General features: G+C 41.5%; 1 protein-coding gene across 1 annotated transcript in view; it reads right to left on the bottom strand.

Annotated features, from left to right (window-relative positions):
* LOC141496306 (protein SHQ1 homolog) overlaps positions 1 to 24,987 on the bottom strand; it is a 104,313-nt gene extending 79,326 nt beyond the window's left edge. Inside the window, exons 1-6 of the mRNA XM_074198718.1 lie at positions 24,727 to 24,987; positions 19,497 to 19,561; positions 17,224 to 17,346; positions 15,625 to 15,785; positions 11,657 to 11,769; positions 1,254 to 1,384 (exon numbers count right to left, since the gene is read on the bottom strand). Coding sequence (XP_074054819.1) covers positions 1,254 to 1,384; positions 11,657 to 11,769; positions 15,625 to 15,785; positions 17,224 to 17,346; positions 19,497 to 19,561; positions 24,727 to 24,869 — 736 coding nt within the window. The 5' untranslated portion in view covers positions 24,870 to 24,987. The remainder of the gene's footprint in view (positions 1 to 1,253; positions 1,385 to 11,656; positions 11,770 to 15,624; positions 15,786 to 17,223; positions 17,347 to 19,496; positions 19,562 to 24,726) is intronic.
* Between the last annotated feature and the right edge of the window lie 1,191 nt (positions 24,988 to 26,178).

The raw sequence follows: 26,178 nt of genomic DNA, 5'->3' as shown, positions 1-26,178 counted from the left end.
CTTGACAATGATTGACAGTGGAGAGAGAAAAGAAGAACCAGAGATGGATCCAGAGTTGACTGGAATCAAGAGAAAGCAATGGCATGGAAGTCAAAGGAAGAGAGAGTATTCAGGAGCAGGAATGGTCAATGGTGTCAAAAGCAGGATTTAAGAGAAAAATGATATACATTTAATATAAAAAGGTATTCAATCCCCAAGAGATAAGTAGTCAATGAGTATGTATAATTTTTTAAAATAGGATTGCAAATTATTATAACAAAATGGAAGAATGCTTCAAGTTACTAATAATAAGAGAAATGCAAAGAAATTCTGGCAATGTAAAAACAAATTTTTCTAAAAAAATGACCACTGGCAACCTTGGATGTGTTCAGAAGAGCAGTTATATGTGATCATACAGCAGCTGGAAGGGGATGAGAGTGATTTGAAGGTGAAGAACCAGAGGGTAACAAATACAAAAAACTTTCTTTAGGCATTTGTATGTGAAAAGGAAAAAAGATTCAAGATTTATAAAGTAGGAGTTGTTTAAGCAAGAATAGTAGAGGCCTGGCCATTGAAGACAGGGAGGAATGAGACAAGCTCCTCCGGGAGGTGGGAAGGGAAGTATAAAGAGCACCAGCGAGCTGTTCTAGGGAAGAAGAAAGTCAAATGTTATCCAGAGACTGGAGCAAAGGAAGAGAAAGTCTGGAAAATGCTGAGTAGAGGAGAGGAAGGTCTCAGAAGACATTCGTTTTCTCTATAAAGCAGGAGGTGAGGAAGGATTCCCTCTGCAGGAAGGGCAGGCAATTGGATGGATAGATGCTTTAGAATAACCATCATGGGAAATTTAATGAGTAAACCAGGAAATACCAAAGTAATCTTTCATGAAAATAAACCATCTTCATACAAAAAATACTCCCTCCATAAATAAGGACAAAATATTCATCATCAGAAATGATGATGTTGACAAATTTCTAGTGATAAGCGACTCCACGTTGGTTTGGTCTGAACAAGGACAACAGACACCCTGCCTAATGTGTGGCCAGGACTTGAGCCGTTCCAGTTTGGAAGGACTTCCCAGGATAGGACAGGCCCTACTGGCACAGCTTTGGAAAACCCAGGATCCCTTCAATGCCATGAAAAGATTGGAAGAAGCCTTGAGAAGAAGATAGTTCAGCTGTGCCTTAGTCAGAGTTAAGAGCTGGAGTCCAAGACCACAAAACCTGACCCCCATGAGCCTAATCCAACAAACAAACTGAAGCTGACCATGGGCTCACCTTGAAAGGCTTCTTGAGTGTTCTGCTCCCCGCTGCTTTCGGGAGAGGCTATCTTCTGGGCAAATGCCAGAGCCCACCAGGGCTTGTACTTCAAAACTTTTTGAATAGCTTCATCCTCAAAATAGTCTGCCCTGGAAAAACAGGGAATGCACTTGTTATGAATTGTCTCATCTTTATTTTTACTCTATCTTTCAATATATTATTTTAAATTGAATACAGTCCTAGAAGAAACAGGGCAGCTAGTGGAAAGAATGTCAGGCCTGGGGTTAAGTTAGACTCATTTTCCTGAGTTCAAATCAGGTTTCCAATGTTTACCAGCTGCATGACCCTGGGCAAAAAACTTAAATGTTTGCCTCAGTTTCCTTACCTGTAAAATAAGCAGAAGGAAATGGCAAACCACTCCAATGCCTACCAAGGAAAAAATGGGTTCATGAAGACTCACATATGACTGAAAAGGACTGAATATGGTCCAAGATAAAAGGATGACAGCTCATTACTTATAACTAATTGATTGTTAATTGCTTAATATAACTTTTTCTCAGTTGTTAATTACTACGTAATCAAAGAAAAGCACACTTTAAGAAGAGGCCTCCCACATTCACAATATCTTTATGCAATAAAAGTACACAACACACACCCTCTCATCACAAGGATGATGCAGTGGCAATGGGGAACAGCATAAACATCTGACATTGCTCCACTCATCAGGCTTTGCTGAGACTATTAGGAGCAGGAGGGCTTTTCAATCAAGTAGAAAAAAACAACAAACACAAAGATCTCAGCAGCACCCAGAATCTCCCCAGACAGCCACCCACATTCTACCAAAGGTGTCCTTTCCTTTGTCCAAACCAGCCTAAGACAGTTCTTAATATAATGAAGGTGATGCACAGAAGAAGTGCTTGACAAATTAATTAATTTTAGTTTCTGTAGCTACTGACAAGCAGGCAGACGAGAGAGAAAGGAAAGTCATCTTCATCTCCCGCTCCCTGCACTGGTTCTCCCGATGGGTGGGCTTCTCCTGACTGTTCCTTCTCCTTTTCACCAGAGACCAAGAACAGCTCCCAGACTTGAATGTGCTTTTTTTTCACTCCCAGGTGGAAGGTGGCATGGCATCTGGAGAAACTACAACCACAGAACACTCTGGAAGGGAATTTCTTTCACATTTTCATTAATGATTCAACTTAAAGTCTTAGTTATCACTTCAAAGAAAGCAGGAAGGGGCGGCTAGGTGGCGTAGTGGATAAAACACCAGCCCTGGAGTCAGGAGTACCTGGGTTCAAATCTGGTCTCAGACACTTAATAACTACCTTAGCTATGTGGCCTTGGGCAAGCCACTTAACCCCATTTGCCTTACAAAAAAAAAAAAAAAAAAACCCCAAAAAACAAAGAAAGCAGGAAACTCTTCATGCTAAGGAGATGAAATGATAATTGGAGAACTGCTAGAGAAGCTTCATGTTGGTCCCAAAGTTATGCTACTGACCCCTAGTTGTCATCCAAATGAAAAGAAGGACCAAGTAGAGAGAATGGCTAAATGCACCACTTTAAAACAGGGGAGTTAGGAAAGAGAAAGGTTGGACAAAAATTCAAGATGGGAATGAAATCCTATGCCTGCTATAATTTGAGTTTTACTTAAAAAGTACCAGCCTTAGGAGTCAGGATGACTGAGGAAAGGAGTATGGATCTGGCCTTCACTACTTTCTAGTTGTGTGCCTCTGGGCAAAATAACCTCGGTCTGGGGGGAGCGGAGCCAAGATGAAGGGATCCAGTCTTAGGAGCTCTCTGATAAAAACACATAAACTAAGAACTCTAACTAAACTTTCGAGAGACAGAACCCCACAAAGGGACCCAGTGAGGCAATTCTCCTACTCAAGGTAACCTGGAAAAGAGCAGAAAGGCTCTGCTCCCTGGGGTCTGAGGGGTGGCCTGCCAGAGCCAAAGAACTTCAGCCTCCCGGAGGCAGCCCCAGGGCGCTGGGAGCCGCGGCTCACAGCAGCGGGGGAGTCTCCTGAGCTGCACCCCAGGGAGCACCGGCACAAAGTGGGACAACAGCAGGGACCCCTGCCAGAGTGAGCACACAGGGAGCAGCTTGGTCTTTCAGCAGCCCAGACCAGTTAACAGAAGCAGGCTGAGCTGGTAAGCAGGAGCCCCTAGGGCATGAGCCCATTGACCTGAGGGAGTCCTCTGCCTCTGGAACAGGACTCTGGGGCTCTGACCACATTCAGATCCTGATCCCAGTCTAGGACCCCCCCAATAGAACAACAGGGCCCCCCCACCTCGGCCCCGTGGCAGAGGGGGGAGCTTATGGTCATTCACAGACCAGGAGGGAGGACAGAGCCTCACACACTGAGACCCTTGTGGGAGTGTCCCAAAAGCTCAGGAAGCACCCTAAAAAAACAGGCTTAGGCTGGGAAAATGAGCAAGCAGAGAAACAAGAGGAAGACCATTGAGAAATATTTTGCAAATGAGCCCAAGAACGATCAAAATACTCAGTCTGAAGATGAGGAAGCACAAGCTCCTGCATCTAAAGACTAAGAAAAACAGAAATTGGGCTCAGGCTATGACAGAGATCAAAAAAGACTTTGAAAATCAAATGAGGGAGTTGGAAGAAAAACTGGGAAAAGAAAGGAGAGAGATGCAGGAAAAACATGAAAATGAAGTCAGCAGCTTAGTCAAGGAAATCCAAAAAAATGCTGAAGAAAATAGCATGCTAAAAACCAGCTTAGGTCAAATGGACAAAGCAGTTCAAAAAAGTTATTGAGGAGAAGAATGCTTTAAAAAGCAAACTTGAGGGGCGGCTAGGTGGTGTAGTGGATAAAGCACCGGCCTTGGAGTCAGGAGTACCTGGGTTCAAATCCGGTCTCAGACACTTAATAATTACCTAGCTGTGTGGCCTTGGGCAAGCCACTTAACCCCATTTGCCTTGCAAAAAACCTAAAAAATAAAAAATAAATAAAAAATAAAAAAAGCAAAATTGGCCAGATGGAAAAAGAGATAAGAAAACTCTCTGAGGAGAACAAATCCTTCAGACAAAGAATAGAATTCAGGGAGATTGATGAATTTACCAGAAATCAGGAATCAATACTTCAAAACCAAAAAAATGAAAAAATTAGAAGAAAATGTGAAATATCTCATTGAAAAAACAACTGATATGGAAAACAGACTTAGGAAAGATAATTTAAAAATTATTGGAATACCTGAAAGTCATGATCAGGAAAAGAGCCTTGACATCATTTTCAAAGAATTACTACAAGAAAATTGCCCTGATATTCTAGAAGCAGAGGGCAAAATAGAAATGGAGAGAATCCATCGATCCCCCTGAGAAAGAGATCCCAAAAAACCAACCCCCAGGAATATTATAGCCAAGTTCCAGAACTCCCAAGTCAAAGAGAATATATTACAAGCAGCCAGAAGGACACAGTTCAAATATCGTGGAGCTGCAGTCAGGATCACACAGGACTTAGCAGCAACTACATTGGAAGCTCGTAGGGCTTGGAATACAATATACTGGAAGGCAAAAGAGCTTAGAATACAGCCAAAAATGAACTACCCAGCAAGGCTGAATGTCCTCTTCCAGGGAAAAAGATGGACTTTCAATGAACCAGGGGAATTTCAAAGGTTCCTTTTGGAATGGCCAGAGCTGAACAGAAGGTTTGATCTTCAGATACAGGACTCAGGCGAAGCATGGAGATTGGAGGAGAGGGGGTAAATATGAGGGACTTAATGAGGATGAACTACATGTATAGAAAAATGATACTGATAATAATCATATGAACCTTCTCAGTTAATAGAGCAGGTAGAGGGAGCTTTTATAGTTGAAGCACAGGAGAAAGCTGAATTCGAAGATAAAATATGGTGTAAAAATGGAGTCAATAGGAAAAAAAGGGAAATGGAATGGGAGAAAGAAAAAGGAGAGGGGGGAATAGTCCAAGATATTTCACATAGTAAGATTTTTTTTTTATTACAATGAGCTATTGCAATGATATGGAAGGGGGGAGGCAAGGGGGAATGAGGGAATCTTCGCTCTCATCAGAGGTGACTAGGAGAAGAAACAGCAAATATACTCAATGGGGTACAGACATCTGGAGTAAGAAGGAGGGGGGAGCAGGGGGAAGGGGTGGGGATGTGAATAAAGGAGGAGAGGATGGACCATGGGGGGGACAGTGGTCAGATATAACACATTTTCTTTTTTACTTCTTGCAAGGGGCTGGGATTGGATGGCCTGTCCAAGACCATAGGGCCAGGTGGATTCTGGGCCTAAGGGGTAGTATGGGGGCTCAGGGCTTCTTGGCCCCAGGACCAGGGATCTGTCTGCTGCGCCACTCAGCAACCCTACAGCAGAGTCAGAGTGAAAGGAGAGAGAAAATATAGTACATGGTAGTGGAGAAAAACGAAAGGAGGAAGTTGAGATCAGCAATAGCAACGTTGGAAAAATATGGAAGTAACTTTTGTGATGGACTTATCATAAAGAATGTGACCCACCCGTGACAGAGTTGTTGGTGTTGGAACAAAGACTGAAGCACATTTTTTGTTATTATTATTTGGGGGAGGGTGCAGGGCAAGTGGGGCTGGGTGGCCTGCCTGGGGCCACATAGCAGGGTGGTCTTTGGGTGTCTGGGGCTGGATTCGGACCCAGGTGCTCCTGGGTCAAGGGCCAATGCTCTGTCTGCCACCCAGACACCCCTACTATTATTACTATTTTATTTTATTTTGGGTCTTTTTTTTTCATCTTTTTGGTTTTTGCAGGGCAGTGGGGATCAGGTGGCTTGCATGTCACATGGCTGGGTGATTATTGGGCTTACGAGGCTGGATATGGACTCGGGTGCAAGGATGGATATGGACTCAGGTGCTCGTGGCTCCAGGGCTGGTGCTTTGTCCATTGCGCCACCTGACCATACCTACAATTATTACTATTATTTTTTTTATTTTTAATTTTTTTCTCTCCCCTTTACTTTTTCGCCCAAGCAAGTCTATCTATATTCATGGGGGGAGGGGTATTTTGTTTACTTGTAAACAAGTATATTTTATTAATGTAAAAAAAACATTTGTACAAAATGAGAATAAAAAATAAATTAAAATTAAAAACTGAAAAAAAAAAATAACCTCGGTCTGCCTCTGTTTCCTCCACCATAAAATAGGGCTAATGATAGTCCCTAACTTAAAGGGCTATTGTGAAGATAAAAATGAAATGAGATAATATAAGTAAAGTGCTTTACAAATCCTAACACATGATCTAAATGTTAGCAATTACTCATTATTAAATATCAGTATTGATCATCACAAGAACAAATGCACAAATAATTGGTAAGTAGATTACATGTAATATGCTGTAGTGGTTTTTTTAACTTTCTTTAAAATTACTTTTACAACTGTTCAAATGCTTAAATCAATGACACTCAAGATGACTTTAGAAATCCAACATCAGCAGCATTTAATATTATAACAGTAGAACCACTATTTCTACCCCAAAATGCTTTCTGGAGAAGAAAAACATAATGGAAAAAACGAAAAACACTATTACCAAGAAGTCCTTTTGGCATTTTGCATAACATATAATCAAAGTATATACCTGACAGTACTCAACTACTTTAAGATAACAATACAATTTAATTTATTCTTTATTATTTAACTAGAAAATCACCATCACATCATAAATGTGCCTATCATTTGGAGAACATCCTTTCTGACAAGATTTCATCTAATAAAATTCAGTTAAAATCGAATCAATTAAGCTCAAATACTTTACTCTTTCAAATTCAATTATTCAAAAATATATCTGTTTACTTTTTTGCCATGAAGGAACAGTATACCACACATAATTCAAACTTTCTTTGATGAATCAGTCAAAATTCTGAACACACAAATCTCATTTATATGCTATTTCATATACTATTTCCTTAATTGATGATTTTTCAATAGAGTATCTTTTTTAAGCAAATTTTACAGTTTAAAATCTTATTATAATTGTTTGAGGGCCATCATTAAATTAGACCCATAAATCATAGAATAAATTGCTTACTTTAAAACTAGTTGGGGGTGGCTAGGTGGCGCAGTGGATAAAGCACCGGCCCTAGAGTCAGGAGTACCTGGGTTCAAATCCCGGTCTCAAATACTTAATAATTACCTAGCCATGTGGCCTTGGGCAATCCACTTAACCCCATTGCCTTGCAAAAACCTTAAAAAAAAAAAACTAGTTGGAATTGCTTTCTGCGGGGGAGTGGGGGGAGGGAAGTAAGATTGGGGGAAAATTGTAAAACTCAAAATAAATAAAATCTTTAATAAAAAAAACTTTTTTTCAATATCTTAGTCCTAAATATATTTCATGTGATACTGAAAAATAGTTATTCTTTGCAGTTTCATTTAAAATATGCCATAATTATTTTAACTTTGTTTCTCTAGGAATTTGTTCATTCATACTTTTCCTTTTGTTTATCTTTGTTAGACTTACTGGAAATTGAAAGAGGGACAGTGAAATCTTCTGTCACAATGTTTTGCTGCCTCTTTGTAGTTCAGCTAATATTTCCTTTATCAATTTAATAAGTGTTTCATCAAAATGTAATTTCCTTGTTTATTCTTTTTTGTTTTGAATATTTTGGGGTTTTTTGATAAAATGATTGAGATTCTTGTATTTTTGAATTGGAAAAAAAAAAAAGTTGGTAATCTCAGAGAGGATGTTGTTTCTCTACATTGCTATTCCTCTCTCTGATGCTTCTCAGATGCCCCTCCTAGCTGACTCCACTACTGCTTCTTTGCCTTAGGCCCACCTTGCCCCCAGTCCCCACTCCCCCACTTCCTCATCCTCACCTGGGACTCAGGGCTCAATTTTCTTTCAAGCTAAAAGGAGACCACATCCCCAAATAGCCTGTTCTTCCCTTCATGTTTCTTGGTCTTTACAGACTATAAAGGACGAGGTGAGAGCTCAGTCTGGCACTTCAATTTAGGAAAACGAGTCTCAGGTCTTGTTTAAAGACCCTTTACACACATGGACATATGTGGATGTGAATTTGTACAGATGGAGGTACGTGCTTTTATAATCAATTTTGCTCCTCCCCCAAGAATTGATCTTTCATTTATAACAATACCCTGACAGAACTATCTCTAACACTGTTTCTTCTAATATTCTGTTTCACAGAACTAAGTAATGACTCTAGGCTGGGGATGCCGATATAATAATTCAGGAGCAGATGCAGTAAGGTAGGAGATTAAAGTGAATTTATATTAACCCCAATAATTATATATGTCACAAATGGGGAACAGCTGAACAAGCTGTGGAATATGAATACAACTGAAGATTCTAGCTGTAAGAAATGACGAAGATCAACAACTTCAGGGAATCTGGGTCGTATGAACTGATTGAGGGAGAAATGGGTAGAATTAGAACTTTTCCTATAAGGGCAACAATATTATTATAGTTCTTTAGAAAGAAAATTACACATTTAGTCTTTTCATTAATTTGGATTATTCTAATTACTTTGAATTGGGGCAATTTTACATTTACCATTTCCCCAAGTCTAATATTTTAAATAGGATAATATCTTGGGATTTATGCAAATCATCTCTTTTATTTCTAAAAAATCCCCCAAAATAATAAACTGATGACATAAATAGGAGAGAGGGACAAGTTTTTTCTAAACTACAATTTTCTGAGTTCATATACCAGTTGAAAGTGAAAAGAATCAGACTGTTTCCACAAGAAGCTAGGCTAGCATCAAAATATGTGTAGTAAAAAATTAGCTTTCAGGTAATCAACAAGTTTACATTTGATTTAGCAACTAACATAATCACTTATAGCAGTCTGTAAAATGGATAAAATTTAAAACTTTGCATATTCATGGACACCAAATGAAACAAGACTTTCATTCTTCCATTTTCCTAATTTTTGTGTCTTAACTGAAAATACCTTTTTCAAACATTATGATCAGAAGAATTATCACATTTGTTAATAAACAGCAAAGGGGGCAGCTAAGTGATCCAGCACTGGCCCTGGAGTCAGGAGGACCTGAATTCAAATGCAGCTTCAAACACTTAATAATTGCCAAGCTGTGTGACCTTGGACAAGTCACTTAATCCCATTGCCTTAAATAAATAAAATGAAATTAAAATTAAAAAAAATAAACAACAAAGATTAGTGCTTGCATATCAATTAAAATGATAAAGTTCCAAATAAAAGAAAAAGAAAAAGATGGAGAAAAAGACAATTCTTGTTTAATACTTTGAACCATAAAACAAAATTTTTTAATATCCTTAGTCCAAGCAGTTTTCTGTTCCTTTTCACACAAGCTAGGCAGTTGTTCTAATTAAGCTCCTTCCCTTTCAGAAATGTTCAGGATGCCCTTACCTTGCCTGAGAAATTTGCTGACAATGAATATTCTATTTTAAATATTCAGCATGAATTTAAATGGGCTTCTTCAAATTGCTCTTCAGCAGGCCTTTAAAACTGCCAATTGGTGAGATCTTTAAAACCACCAATTGGTGAGATAAACATAATTAGAAATGGTAACATAAATGGAGGAGAACCTTAGATGTCCTCTAAAATATAAAAGATAGACTACTCCTGCTGTCCCCTTAAAATGTCCCAAAGTCTTGCCACTTATCACAACATCATATAGTACATGACATTTGCAAATAAGATATACTTTATTCCAATTAGTCTCATACTGTGACAGGAGATAAAATATTAATTACTAGAATAACAGCAAGCATTCACAGATCATACATGAGAACAAATTAGGAAAAAAATGTTAACTTCTCTTTATGATTTTAGTAGCAGATCCCAATTACCAAAAACTTGTTTCCAAAAAAAGAGCAAATTTGAGAGGAATGAGAACTTATATTTAGAATATAGTCTAGAAAAGTTTTTATGGCTCAAATAAAATGGTAAATTCATAATAAAAAATAGTTCTTTAAAATAATGTTCATGATTAATACTTTAGCACTATTAAAATTTGCAAATGTCTGAATAAACCTAGTAAGTTTAAATAAATACAAACATATAGAATTGTATATCCAAATGTATTGATGACTTGAATAACTATTAAAACAATGAGGTTTACTCATTGTTACATCACTTTATAATGCATGACCAAAAAAAATAGATCAATACTATAATCAATGTGATAAAATAATATTAATGAAGCACTTACAAAGAGTTTTACACATATCAATTCACCTGAGTCCCACCAACAAGTCTCAGTAAAGAAAGATTCTAGGGATTTTATTATCCCCATTTTAGAGAAAAGGAAACAGATAAAATATTAATTACTAGAGTAACTGCAGGCATTCAGAGATCCTAACATAAGAGAGGTGAATCACTTCAGGACAAGAGATAGGTCTTCCATCTCCAAGTCTGACATTCTATCCACTTTGCCATGCTGCCCCTCTCGATTCCAGAACTCAGTCTGACCTTTACTAAAGAACTATTTAGGGCAGCTAGGTGGTGCAGTGGATAGAGCACCGGCCCTGGAGTCAGGAGTACCTGAGTTCAAATCCGGCCTCAGACACTTAATAATTACATAGCTGTGTGGCCTTGGGCAAGCCACTTAACCCCATTTGCCTTGCAAAAAAAATCTTTTAAAAAAAAGAACTATTTAACTAATCTTGACAAGAAGATTGATGTCAAAGGCAGACAGAGGTGGGGGGGGAATGTTCGTTTAAATATCTATATTAGCATTCTATTTATACTTCTTTGGTGAAGAATTATACATTAGTTGAAGACAAGATTTAGTACATTAAAGTACTGGCTAAGCTTGGACCCTTGCTATACAATGCAAAAAGGTAAAAATTGAACTATATGAATGAAAATTCAAATAGTTTCATTACTAATGACTTTGATCACTTTATTTTAAAATAAACTAAATGATTGGTCTTAATAATAGATTATCTAAAATATCCTCATTCCTTAAGTTTAGTGTTACATTTTACCCTAGACAAACAGAGTTTGAAGTATCTCTTTTAAAAGCTTTTACTGCTGCTAAGGTAGTCATTTAGAAAATAGCATTTTATACATAAATTTACAATTGGGTATATTTGGTTCACAGAGGCACTGCTCTTGTGACTTAGTTAAATGGCCAGTTAAGCCAGAAGAAGCACCTTATGCCAAAGTCATATTACAGAAGAAAGGTTGGCTGGATCTGGAGGCAGGGGACCTCAATTCAAACTCTGCTACCTACAACCTATGTGAGTATCTGGGCTGCAGTTTTGTCGTCTATTAAAGATAGTGAGCCAAGATAAACCATAAGGTCTTTTCCAGTTAAGATCCTATGACATCTAGGAAATTTTAAAATCACTATTTCCCCCCCCAAGACTCAATTTTTACAATGTCTTTCTCAAAACTGGGATGGGGAGCATGTAGAAGAAACATGTCCAATGACTTTATTCCACCTACTAGAACTAAACACGCTACTTACAAGTAATGGTCGGGATCAAATTTGGACTCTTCAGCAGCAAGACGCTTCTGTCTTCGTTCGGCCGGGGGAGTGGCATCTGGGTCTTTAAGGTCAATGACATCACTCAATTCATCCTAGCAGCAGACAGCACGAAAAGAATAGATGAACCAGTCACCTCCTTTAGCCTCAAGACACAAAATTCAGACAAAAAAACCCAACACAACCAGGCTTTCTCAGCAAGCTGATTCTGTAAGCTATGGTACATCATCCTATCAGTAAAAAGGAAATAAAGAGCTTCCTTGCATTCACGCTAGTAAACTGACATTTTTAGAATGGCAACATTTCAAATTGAATAAACTTCTTATATCTTATATTCGCAACTTTTCAAAATGCTTTCCAACTAGCAGAAAAAATGCCTCATTAGAAATGTTTGAATTTTTCATTTAGGAAGCTAAAGAAAACTACACCCAACCACATTTTCAAGAAATTCACGTCTAAAATAAACTGTTTCTACCTACACACACGTTATCTTTCCCAATCCAAAGTGCAATCTACTAGGGAGTTTGCTTATAGGTCATTTCTCTTGAGACCCTGCTTACGAGAACAAATATCTCCAAATGCACAGTTGTACATGTATGACTTAGATCAGATTATCTGCTGTCATGAATGGAGGGTGGGAGTGTTCAAAAGGATGAATGTTGAAAACTACCTCTGCATGTGATTGGAAAACAAATAAAATATTATCTACCAATGCCTGTAAACCAAAAATAGAAACAATAAGCATCCATGTTTACATGGCAGCAGCTCTCACAGCCTCGTGAGGTGGGCAGTGTACATATCGTGGACAGTGGCTTGCCATGGTCAAACAATCTGGACACAATCAGAAGTCTCTTCACTGCTTAGGTCAATCAATGGTGAGCCTAAAACAAGTTGAGAGCAGATCCCAAAAGCTCACTGTGGGATGGCATCGGCAGGCAGAACTAGCACAAGAGATCCCATTCCAGGCTGATCAGTTATTAAGTCGCATGGGGACAGGCAAAACAGCAAGAGACTGGAACAGCCAGCAGCCCAAAGGGGCCTCTCATCTGAAACAACCCACCCTCCTCCAGGAGTCACTCACCATGCAGCAGTCACTAAGCAAGGGGCAGTCCAGAATAAGAAATGCAAGCCCACAAAGAGACCACCCCTCCAGAGGGTTTGAATATTCCTGGTTACCAACTACGGCTGTGTGGCCACAATCAAAGCCTGCAGCTATAACGGGAAGGAACTAGGAGAACGTGAGCAGACCCACTCATTCCCACTACACAAACTGAGGGTGTGGCGAGCAAGGATCTAGGGCTGCGCTTTGTCCCCGCTACAGATCAGCTGGGACAAAGATGGCTTCTGAGACTCTGGAGAGAACCCCCATGCCTCCATCTGGTAGCTTGTTTATTTGATCCTCAAGGCTGCTTTTGTACATCTCCCAGAGGGAAGTGGACAGGATTTCAGAAAAATGACTGTTAAACCCTCCAGCTCGGAGTGACCCACTGCAGCAAATGCAGCCGGTGACCCAGACAGACAGAGAACAGTATTTGTGCACTTATTGTTTTCTCCCCCACATTTCCATTCTAAAGAGGGAAGTAGAGAGGGGAGCATGGCTCAAGGAAGGACCCGGGAGCTCCAGCACCTGGAAGTCTCCCCTAATGCAATCCCCCTCCTCCAATTGCTGAGAGCAAGCGGTCTGGGCAGTCATCGGCCCACAGAAGCCTCAAGTCTAAGCAGCCTCAGGTTGGGGCAGTAAGTGGATAGGAAGCCCTAGAGGTGGGACGAATTCACAGGTCTGCCACAATAGTCAAAATAATTTGAGGAATTTATCTGGTCCAAAGGCAGCAACTATATACCAGTTTGTCATTTTAAATGGGAAAGCAGTATTTCAAAGCATGTTAAAGTTGACTTTAAATCTACAATTTTAAATTAGTAGCAATTTCCTCAAAGCTATTATTCATGCAGCAATTATTTCAATTTCTTCTAACTGCATTACTGGCATGAATTATTAAAAGGGTCATATTTTTAGTCTAAAGCTATAAATCTGTTTTAATCACATGGAATGATTATCATAAATAGAGTACATAAAATTACACAGGAACTCTGCATATTAACCCAACTATGCAAGTTTTTCTGGAAATTTCTAGACCTGGGTGTATAAAATACAGTTTTACAACACATTAATATTCTCCCCAAAATGGATTCTTTAACATTTGAATGGGGTGGCTAGGTGGTGCAGTGAATGGGACAGCTAAGTGGGGTAGTACGCACAGGCCGTGGTGTCAGGAGTACCTGGGTTCAAATCCAGTCTCAGACACTTAATAATTATCTAGCTGTGTGGCCTTGGGCAAGCCACTTAACCCCACTGCCTTGCAAAAAAAAAACCTAATAAAAAAACCATTTGACATCTCAGTTTGCATGTATTTGTGGGAAGTAGTTATTTTTTAATGTTCATGAGCGTAATGGGTTAATATTAATACAAAAGGAAAAAAGTGTAGTCTTATAGAATCTCAAAGCTGGAAAGGATGAAAGGTCATCCTATCTAGTATAATCTACACTTTGAAGGAAAAACCTTTTAAAACACAAAAACAGACTGATCAGGAAGTTTTACTTGACTACTATTTAAACCTCCTTCTATACAACAGGAAAAAGTTTAAAAGGAGATTGTTTTAATATGTTTACTTTTCCCTGAATATATTTTTGTACAAGCACAGATCTGATCCATTACAGAACAAATCCCATATTCAGAGGTACCAGGGGAGAGGACTGAAGCAACATGAAGGTATTCCTGACTTCTATCAGCAACCTGTCTGGAAATAATGAACCCCTATTTGAACTGTCTAAGGAAAGTCTCACCAAGATTCAAGTAACATCCCAAACATCCCCCCAATTCCATGTCTGAACCTGCAGAGGCTCACACAACAATAAAACTGAGGCTCAGAAAAGTGAAAGGACCAGTCCCAATGCACGGCCGAGCCCTGAAGGAAGCCAACCCAACCAGGGTCACCTTCTCCCTTCCCTGCCCGATCTCCCAAGATAGGATCCCTGCCCTCATGGGTTACAGCAACAGATTAACATCCAATACTCAAAGCATAGGGGGCCCCAAAGTCTCAGTTTGGCTTTAGGTTATAAAAACAATACTAAGTCTCCTGGGGCACACGAAATCTAATAAGCAGTTAAGAAATGTTACTTTAAAAAAAGGATGAAGATAGCAGTTCTCAAATATTTTCATCCTATATCATCTCTTGGGAAAATCACTTAAAAGTCTCACCCTTCTTTCTCATTTATTCTCATAGAATGTAGCAAAATATTCAAGCCATAGGGGAAATAAAAAGTCTCTTTCCTTTGTTGTGTCTTATCTCTATTTTCATCCATATAGATGGCTTATTATCTTTATCATTAACAAATATCAAGGGCTTACTAGGTAATAACTCTGCTATCTCTGTGCTAATCCCTTTACAATTAATGTCCCATTTGATCGTCATAACAACTCTGGGAAGAAGGTGCTATTATCCCTGTTTTACAAAGGGGGAAACTGAGGTGAACAGAGGTGGAGTGACATGCCAGAGTCACACAGTCAGTCCATGTCTGAGACTGGGTGTGTACCCTGGTTTTCCTGACTCTGGGCTCAGCATAGCAACGCCCCTAAACCATACCCCACTAGGTAAGAGTTTAAAATAATAGTCAATAGGGCAGCTAGGTGGAGCAGTGAATAGAGCACCGGCCTTGGAGTCAGGAGTACCTGGGTTCGAATCTGACCTCAGACACTTAATAATTACCTAGCCATGTGGCCTTGGGCAAGCCACTTAGCCCCATTGCCTTGAAAAATCTTAAAAATAAATAAATAATAGTCAATAAACATTGAATAATAATAACTCACATTTCTATCAAATTCAATGAACATGCTGCGACTCTGAGTCTGAGAAGCAATGACTTCAAATATAAGAAAAAAGTCTCAGACAAACCTGTAATCTTTTAAACACTCCTGAGCGCAAGTTTCCAAACCCATAATGGTACTGTGAATTCAAATCACTCTCTGTTAATTCTTCATAAGGAGACTGTTCGATTTCCCAATCAAACTCTTCCTCCTCATCTTCCTTAGACTCTACAGGAAGCTCAGAAGAACCTAAATATGTTGAATAAAATAAAGGAAACAGGATGATTTTCATTAGGTTATAGAAATGACAATCTTATCAAAATTCATTAACTCAAGGGTTGAAACTCAAATTCATCAAGGTTTTCATAGTTCTCAAAAGACTTTGTGAATAGAGCATCCTGGAATCAGGAGGACCTGAGTTCAAATCCAGCCTCAGACAGATACTCAATTTTTAATTAGTTGTGTGATCTTAGGCAAGTCACTGAACCATTGCCTTGCAAACCGCCCCCTAAAAAAGACTTTACCTTTTACATTACACTTCAAAATTTTCAGCTAAATAATCCATTACAGGAGGGCTTTTGTGTTATACTTGTGCTTTCATGTAAAATCATTGGTACTGGGGTGGCAAGGTGGCACAGTGGATAGAGCACTGGCCCTGGGGTCAGGAGTACCTGAGTTCAAATCTGGCCTCAAAAACTTAATAATTACCTAGCTGTGTGGCCTTGGGCAAGCCACTTAACCCATTGCCTTACCAAAAAAAAAAAAAAATCATTGGTACTAACTGTGTTATATTTGTATTCTAATTTGCATAAAAGTTCCATCTCAGTCTCATTTGTGGAAAAACAGATCAAAAGAAAAAAAAATAACCATGAGAAAGAATAAAATAATTAAAAAAAAAAAGCCAGTGCTTGACTCTGCATTCCAAGTCTATCAGCTCTTTGTCTGGATATGGACAGCATCAGCCTCTGGGAGTCCTCATGGATCCGGTGCTGCTGGGAGGAGCAGGGTCCTTCCCAGTTGACCCTCCCATGGTGCTGCTGAGATGTGTGCCATCTTCTCCTGGCTCTGATCACTCACTTTTGTGCTGAGCATGTTAGAAACATCTCATTGGATCCTCACAATGACCCTGGGGGCAGGCACTATGATTATCCCTATTTTACAGATGAGGCCAAGTGACCTGATCCCTCCACTACAGAACTACAACAACTAGGAGTAGGTTGAACCCAGTGACCCCCATGACCATGACAGGAGACAGAGCACCCGCCTCCAGAGCATGTACTTTGTGAATCTGTGAAAAAGAGTGATCTTCCAAGGCCACTTTCCCATGGTGGTGATTAGGATGACACTTCTGGTGATATATTTTGATCCCCCATCTAGTGTCTAAGGACATATTTGAACTTGAACCTCCCTGACTCCAAGCCCAGAAATATATGAAAAAATCTAAGCAAATAAGCACACTACATAACATTCTCTGAAATTGGGGGGGGGGGGGGGGGGCTTAAAACTAACTCAATGAGAAACATTTATTTCTAACTGGGGAACCCCTGTATGTTTCATAAACCTATAGCACATAGTTTTCCTTCCCTTCCACAATCCCTGGTTCCTCATCTGCTCTCTGCTCTTCCCCAGACACCAAGGACTCACACAACTCCAGAAGCTTTCCTGATCCTAATGGAAATGAACATACCAGTCACTTCCACAAGAGGCTTTGCAGATCTGGTTTTCTTTGAAGCCAGAAGTGATGTCAACATGTTCAATCCTTCAAAATGCTGACCAGGAGTCTCTTTTGACATTCGAAGCGTAAAGATTCCTTAAAGATGAAACAATTTCTGAATTAAAAGAATCTACAATTTAGCCCATTATATACAATTTAGCAGATGGTATAAAATTTCAAATATTTCAAAACTGTTTCTAAAAAGTATATGTGTATAAGTATAAAAGTATATGTAACAGTGAATTTTTTCTTTAAAAGTATACGTGTTTCTAAAAACTATATGTGACAGTGAATTAGAAATCCCTGAATTAAAAACTCTGCCATTCTGAAAGTTAACTCCCTTCGCCTCTCTCCTCTAAATCCATTTGGATCCTTATGGAGATCTCCAATCTCTCCAACTTCTCGGTATCTTCTCAAGTCAAGAGCCTTGCTCTCCCTTCATTTTCCTCCTCTTCAGATCTCAATTCTATAGTCAAAACCTCATTGGTTGTCGTAGGTAGGACTAGCTACCAGCGCTATTCAGATGACTCACAAATCTATATATATTCAGGCCAGTCTTTACCCTTATCTTCAGCCCTGCATCACCAATGACCACTGAACGTTTCAAGTTGCATGTTTTGGGAGTATCTTAAATTCAGCATGTCCAATATTAAATTCAATGTTTTTCACCCTAAACCTCTCCTTCCCTCTTCCAAACTTTCCCATTTCTGTAAAGATACCCCCATTCCTCCAATCTTCCAAGTCTGTAACCTCCTTGCTGTTAAATTCCCTCCCTCACCTCACATACCCAATCAATTGTAATCTTCCTGTTTCTAACTCAGTTTCCAATTTCTTACCACTTCTAGCCTGGATGACAACAACCTTCCAATTGGTCTCCCAACTGCTATAAGTCTCTCCCAACTCTGGTACATCCCATAAACTGCAGTCAAAGCAATTTTCCTTAGGTGAAGCTCTGATCACGTGATCCCCATCCTCAGCTACTTAAAGCCCTGTCCAACCTCATCCCCACCATCTCCCAGCCTTGATAGATAGGGCTTCTCTTTTCTGCACTCTCAGATCCAGCCAAAATAGTCTTCTCTCAAAGCTCCTCCAACTTGCCATTCCATCGTCCAATCATATTCCTTCTTTTTGACCCTTCAGTGTCCCTCTCTCCCCCCCCACTTGCTAATGCTCTCACTCCTAGACCACCTTTTGTATAACTACATTATCTGGAATTATGCTGTTTCGATGTGAATTGGATACTTCCATTAGAATGTTTGTGCCTCATGAACAGGTAATTTCATTTTTCTCCAGCATCTGGTACAGAATTTGACACTGTATGCTCTGAAAATGACGGCTGGATGATCATTTGAGAGACAGGTTCAAAAGGACATCGTAACCAGACTGAAGAGGATCAGGTTAAAGAAACCAGTTGGGAAATGAGGAGTTACCAGATTTGGAGCTGAGGAATGTCACAGTCAAAGCTGTGGGTAAAGAAGATTATCCTAGCAATAACGAACAGAACAAATGAGTAAGAATAATATATTTGTTTGGAATCTATTTCAATTGTCTAGGGCAGGAGTTTTGAAATGGGGTACTAGTAATAAGAAAATAAAGTGAACAAGAGTAAAATGCATTGGTAAATAAACTAAGAAAACTGAAGTTCATTTCATCTATATAAAGAAAATTTAACCTGTCTTTGAATGTCATTCATAATTATATCCAGGATACTGGGTAAACTAGGTATTAAAGTTTATGTTTTCATTTTAAAATTGCACAAGAATAATATTAAGATGTTATACTATCACTTCTATAACAAAAGTCAGTGTTCATAGATTAGAAATTGCCTCACACACTTTCTGATTTCTGAATATCACTCCATAACTAAAAAAAGATAACTACAGAATATCAACCACCACTGTGGCTGAAATTCCACTTTAAAGATTACAAAGAACTTTTTAGTATTCCATTTAACACAGAATATAAAATCACAGAATTCTAAAGCTGAGAATGAGCTCAGAGATTATCTACTTCAATACCCTTATTTTACAGATAAAATACATTATGATGAAACAGATTAAAATTACAATGGCAAATAAAAGCATTAAAATAAAATGTTAAACACACTACATTAAGGGATAAACAAAAAGTAATGGCATGTTTTATTAGACTGATTCTAGTTCCCCCTAGAGATCCCCTTAGTGCCTCAAGTTACAATTATGTGATTATTCCTAGCATATATATATATAAGGAATCCAATGATGTACCTTTATCCACATTATAAGAACCATCTTCATTTCCATTTTCCACAATTCTTCCAGGAAGAGTTAATCTGTAGATTTGAAAAAGTCTTTATGAAGCACTTAAATCAAATAGCAGTATGTTTGAGCAATTTAGTGACATTACAAAAACCACGGAAAAGCAGACTTACCTTAAAAATGTCCAATAAAATGAAAAAAATTACACTTGAAAAAAAATGACTCTGCAAGTTATCTTTTTTTTCCCTCTCTGAGGGAGCAGGATATGGACCTGTGAATTTGTTGATTCTGGAATCCATACCCGCAAAGCCAGGTAGGCCACTCTAATACAAATCTACACTAAACTCCTAAATCCCTAGTAACTAATCCTTACCTGAGGATTGAAGAAGTTAAGGAACTAGTCCAGGATCACTTAATTAGTGTTTGTTTAAGGCAAGAGTTGAACCCATTAGACAATGGGCAGCTTATTACTCAAGATTATATATTAAATTGGCAGTTGATTAGCAGAGAGTTCTGGATCTCATATCAGAAAGACCCATTTTTAAATCCTCCTGCTAACATTTACTAGCTGTGTAACCTTGGGCCAGTCAGAGTCTGTCTCAGGCTCAATGTCCACACCAGTAAAATGGTGATGAGAACATGCAAACAAATACATACAAAGTAAGCTCTATAAGGATAAATAAGAAATAACTGACAGACAGAAGATACTAGAATTAAGAGGGATTGTCATTTGTTGTCCTTCGGTTGTGCTCAGCTTTTTGTGAGCCAATTTGGGGTTTTCTTAGCAAAGATATTGGAGTAAGTTGCCATTTCCTTCTCCAGCTTGTTTTACAGATGAGGAAACTAAGGCCAAAAGGATGATACTCGGGGTGGCTAGGTGGCGCAGTGGATGGAGCACTGGTCCTGGAGTCAGGAGTACCTGAATTCAAATCTGGCCTCAAGACACTTAATAATTACCTAACTGTGTGGCCTTGGGCAAGCCATTTAACCCCATTGCCTTGCAAAAAAAAAAAAAAAAAGGATGATGCCCAGAGTCACAGAGCTAGTACGGGTCTGAGGATGGATCTGAACTCAGGGAGAGGAGTCTTATCTACTGGATCCTCTAACTGTCCTACAAGGGACTGGGAAAGACATTTTTCTGTAGAAAACAGGACTAATCATGACTTAAAGAAAGCATCCCCCATTAGAACAGGAGCCCCCAGAGCCTGCACCATCCTAACCACTGCTGGAGGAGTCAACTGTGCCTTTCATTCCACTCAGGTACAAATAAGCAAACAAGTTCAGGTCCTCTCATCTGACCCACTGCAACAGCCCAGGTCTGACTGTCTTACACCTACAATCTGTCCTCCAGGAAGTCATTTATTAAGGACCTACTATGTGTCAGCACTGTGCTAAGTAGCCCTGGGTGTTCAAAGACAATCACTGTTCTCAAGGACTTCCAAATCTAATGGTGGAGACAATTCAAAAGCAACTAGTGCAAACAAAATAGCAACAAAATAAACTGGAGATAATCTCAGAGAGCTTAACACTAGCCTGAAGTGGGGCTCAGTCAGATTTGTGCTTTAGGAAGCCCAAACTGACAAAAGTGTCAGATTTACCAAGAGTCTGCAGAAACCTGAGGCAGTGAGCCCCAGCAGGCTCCTGTAATATGAGATGATAGGGATCTACTAGCATGATAATTGTGAGAGAAAAGAGAGTGATGGAATCCTAGCCAAGCCCCCAGCCCAATGGCCTGACTCCCTCACAGGATCTCACTAGAATAGGCAAAGTATAACTTGATCAGCCCACCCCAGGCCACATCATCCTGTTTAGACATACCAGAGAGGCCAGTCAAGAAGAAGGCTGCAACAAAATGGGGACCCAGGAGCCTAAATCACAGGAGGAGCTTTCCCTAGAGCAGTGCCTATTCACTACATCTCTTTGTGGTCCTTGGGTGAACTTATGATGAGGTCTTACTAGCTAAGGTCACACTAATTATAATATCATTAACATATATTAATAAACTCTAAATAGGCTTTCCTATATGCATTCTGGGTAACCATGTGCACCTTTCCACCAAGGTTCCATGGTGCTTTCATAACAACAAACTCCTCTCTGTACTGTAAAGCTAACATATCCTGTTAGAAACACAACACTTCTTGCCCCATATAAGCCCCTAGTTTCACCCAGCTCAGCACCTGCCTTCCCTGGGGAGCAGAGACCTCTTGAGTCACAAATCTTTGACAACATCATCAATAAGAACTCCCATCCCTCATCAGTAGTGTATTCCAGAAACATTCTATACCCTAGGACACCCCTTACACCCCACCTCCCCTTTCCAGTCTTGTCCCATTAGACTGTAAGCTCCTTGAAGGCATGAACAGTTTTTCTTATTTGCAAACCCAGTGCCTAGCACAAGGATGGCACTCAAGAAATGTTTACTGAATTGAAGTGAAATTATAAAAATAAAATTGGCAAGTTTTGGCAACTGATTAGACTGTGGGGTTGGGGAAGATAGGGAGAAATCAAGAGTTAAACCTAAAGAATGTGATCCTGAGTGACTAGGAGGATAGAGGGTGCTCCAGGATGAAAGAGGAAAATTTAAAAGAACGGGAGCATTTCCAGTTCCAGATTATGTTGAGTTTAAGATGTCTTTGGGGCATCAGTTTGGAACTAACAGACAAATGGAGAATTAAGCTCTGAGAAGCAAGAAGTCAGGACTAGATGAAAAGATCTGAGAATAATCAACAGAGAGATAACTGAAACCTGGCAAGCTACAAGATTACCAGTGAAAGGGTAGAGGGATAGAAGTTATCTCAGGTTAAAGTTGACGTGTGAACCCATTCCATGAGAATGAATGAATTAGAGAGAGGATGATCTGTTTGTCCTTCCTTCTAGAAGACCATGACATCATAAGAGATGAGATGATGCTGTGACAAGTAAGGATTTGATTTCATTGGGGGGAGGGGGGGGTGCTGTGCTAAGTCACCAGCCTCACTTTCTCCTCTGGAGTCCAGTGGCCAGATGTGAATTGGGATGACTAGAGATGGCCCTGGATAAGAGGTAGTCAGGGTTAAATGACTAGCCCAAGGTCCCACAGCTACTAAGTGTCAAGAACTATCTTCAAGGATGAATTGAGAGAAACTATCAGGCCAATTCAAGGTCTCAACAAGGATTAATAAGAACCTAGGATGTACTAGTTGCTATGTACTTGAGATGCAAAGACACAAAGAAAGTAGTCAACAAGCTCACAGGCACCTCTGGATATTCTGCAAGCCCTGGGAACCTGACTGACTGGAGTTGCAAGCACTAGAAACACTGCCTGGAGCTGCAAGTCCTGAAAACACTGACCGGAGCTGCAAGCCTTGGAATCTGACTGGAGCTGCAAGCCCTGGAAACACTGACTGGAGCTGCAAGTCCTGAAAACACTGACCAGAGCTGCAAGCCCTGGAAACACTGACCCGAGCTGCAAGCCTTGGAATCTGACTGGAGCTGCAAGCCCTGGAAACACCGACTGGAGCTGCAAGTCCTGAAAACACTGACTGAAGTTGCATGCCCTGGAAACACTGCCTGGAGCTGCAAGTCCTGAAAACACTGACCGGAGCTGCAAGCCTTGGAATCTGACTGGAGCTGCAAGCCCTGGAAACACTGACCGGAGCTGCAAGCCTTGGAATCTGACTGGAGCTGCAAGCCCTGAAAACACTGACTGGAGCTGCAAGTCCTGAAAGCACTGACTGAAGTTGCAAGCCCTGGAAACACTGACTGGAGCTGCAAGCCCTGGAAACACCGACTGGAGCTGCAAGTCCTGAAAACACTGACTGAAGTTGCATGCCCTGGAAACACTGACTGGAGCTGCAAGTCCTGAAAACACTGACCGGAGCTGCAAGCCTTGGAATCTGACTGGAGCTGCAAGCCCTGGAAACACTGACTGGAGCTGCAAGCCTTGGAATCTGACTGGAGCTGCAAGCCCTGGAAACACTGACTGGAGCTGCAAGTCCTGAAAACACTGACCGGAGCTGCAAGCCCTGGAAACACCGACTGAAGTTGCAAGCCCTGGAAACAGTGCCTGGAGCTGCAAGCCCTGAAAACACTGACCGGAGCTGCAAGCCTTGGAATCTGACTGGAGCTGCAAGCCCTGGAAACACCGACTGGAGTTGCAAGCCCTGGAAACACTGACTGGAGCTGCAAGCCCTGAAAACACTGACTGGAGCTGCAAGTCCTGAAAGCAATGACTGAAGTTGCAAGCCCTGGAAACACTGACTGGGAGCTTCAAGCCCTGGAAACACTGCCTGGAGCTGCAAGCCCTGGAAACACCGACTGGAGCTGCAAGCCCTGGAAACACCGACTGGAGCTGCAAGCCCTGGAAACACCGACTGGAGCTGCAAGCCCTGGAAACACCGACTGGAGCTGCAAGCCCTGGAAACACCGACTGGAGCTGCAAGCCCTGAAACACCGACTGGAGCTGCAAGCCCTGGAAACACCGACTGGAGCTGCAAGCCCTGGAAACACTGACTGGGAGCTTCAAGCCCTGGAAACACTGCCTGGAGCTGCAAGCCCTGGAAACACCGACTGGATGGAAACACTGCCTGGAGCTGCAAGCCCTGGAAACACCGACTGGAGTTGCAAGCCCTGGAAACACCGACTGGAGTTGCAAGCCCTGGAAACACTGACTGGAGTTGCAAGCCCTGGAATCTGACTGGAGCTGATCCAGAGCTGGAAAGGCCTCGGGAGATTCTCTAAGCCAAACCCTTCATTTCACAGAAAAGGAAACCGAGAAATAAAATGAAAGCACCCCCAAATCAAGTAGGTTGTAAAGAAACATAGTTGAGATAAAAACCCAAGTACTCAAGACTAGGAATCTGGTTCTCCTTCTAGAATTTAATACTAAAAATCAGGCACACAGCAGCTGTCAGGCTTCTATGGGCAAGTGGTCCCTAACCTTTTTTTTCCCCTTGTCTTTGTTCTCTTATCTTAGGGGATGGCTGTTCTCTAGAGTTTAGGGCAACATGCAAGTGTGATGGTGCCTCGAGGTTAAAGACTGGAGATAGAAAATGAGGGGCGTGATGATAAAAAAATGAGCAAAGGGTTTTGTTTTTCCAGAAGCCAAAAAGGAAGGGCCAAAGGGCCAGGGTGGCGCCGGGGAGGGCTCCATTCCTCCCAGCGGCTCGGGGAGCCTCTCGCCGGGAATGAGGCGGCCTCCCCGCCTTGCCAGCTCTTGGGGCCGCTGCTGCCACGCGCGTGCGCCCCCGCCCGCCCTCACCTGAGGAAGTAGGGCTTGGCGTAGAACTTGAAGTCGACGCCCTCGAAGTAGACCTCGAACTCGGCGACGCGCGCGTAGGGCACGCGGATGGCGATCGTCAGCGACTCGGCGTCCTGGCTCAGCTCGAAGGCGGGAGTGATCATGGCGCGGCGCGGGCGCGGGCCTCGGCGCGGGGACGCCTCCGCGGCACCGATGGCCCTGGGACGGAGCGGAAGCCTCGGCGCGGCGCGGCCCGGCCCGGCGGCGGGGTGCAGGAAGGCGCGCGGGGCTCGTCCCCTCGCCGCGCCGGCTCAGCGCCGGACTTCCGGGTCCCGGCGGAAACGGCGCGAACGCAGGCCGGAAGTCCCGCCTCTGGTTGCCATGCGGACGCGCCGGATGCCGCGGGGCGGAGGAGATCAAGGGCGGGCGGAGCAGCCCCTGGCCGCTTCCTTCCTGACGGTTCCGCCTCTGCGCTGCGTCCGGCACGAGCGGCCGCGGCTGCCCTGCTGTCCCCCATGAATAATAATAATAATAATAACAACAACAACAGCAGCGCTTCCTATGTGCCGGGTCTAGGGTTCAAGCCCCAGGTCGGCTAGCTCCCCCTTGGGTGACGCGCATGACGTCACCTCCCCGAGCCTCAGTTTCCTCCCCGCGGCCCGTCTCTTCCGCCTCCGGGTCCTTCCCCCTCCCCCAGCCCGGGAGAGCGGCTACGGCCCCGCCCCCCACGGAGCCTGGGCTGACCCCTGACCTCATCCTGCCTCCTTCATCCATCTGGAGGCCCCCTGCACGCGTGTGTGACCCTACCTGGTCTCTTTCTAATCTCTTTTTAATTGTTTTATTTTTTTAAGCAAATTTCCAGAAGCTTGTTGACGGTTAAATCCAAATAATTTTATTGAGCCAGAGGAATAAAATGCAATGAAATGGTTGTATAAATAGGCTCTGTAAAAAAATGTTTAAGAACACTATCAAATGTATATAATGGAGCCTTTCCAGTAAAATCAGAGGTAAAGCAAGGATGCCAAGATCATCATTACCAACTAGCACAAATTCGGAATTCACTCCGGAAATGTCAGTTATAGCAATAAGGAGAAAATGCATTTAAGACACAGCAACCATCAAAACAACTCGATGCAAGTTAAAAAATGGATCAGTCACTGGACAGAGCAGCTACCCATAGTGTATATAGTAGCACGGTGTTCAGTAAACCCAAAGACTGGTTCCTGAAGTCAGGCTTTCCTGGAAAGAACGGCCTGGAAAATGCGTCAGCAGCCCAGCAGATGGTAGCTACATGTTACAGTATATGCCTGACACACAGACCAAGGTAAGGTCCACACAAATATGTAGTCAAAAATAAAATCATCTCACTTCCCCCTCACAAGAAACAAGTATCTCTTTTATTTATGAGGAAAGGCACATTTATTTATTTTGAGTTTTGCACTTTTTTCCCCTAATCTTACTTCCCTCCCCCCA

The sequence above is a fragment of the Macrotis lagotis genome, chromosome 8 (genome assembly GCF_037893015.1).
Source record: "Macrotis lagotis isolate mMagLag1 chromosome 8, bilby.v1.9.chrom.fasta, whole genome shotgun sequence".
Lineage (NCBI taxonomy): Eukaryota > Metazoa > Chordata > Mammalia > Peramelemorphia > Peramelidae > Macrotis > Macrotis lagotis.
Note: the sequence above shows the minus strand (reverse complement) of the source record. Positions and strands in the feature narration are given on the sequence as shown.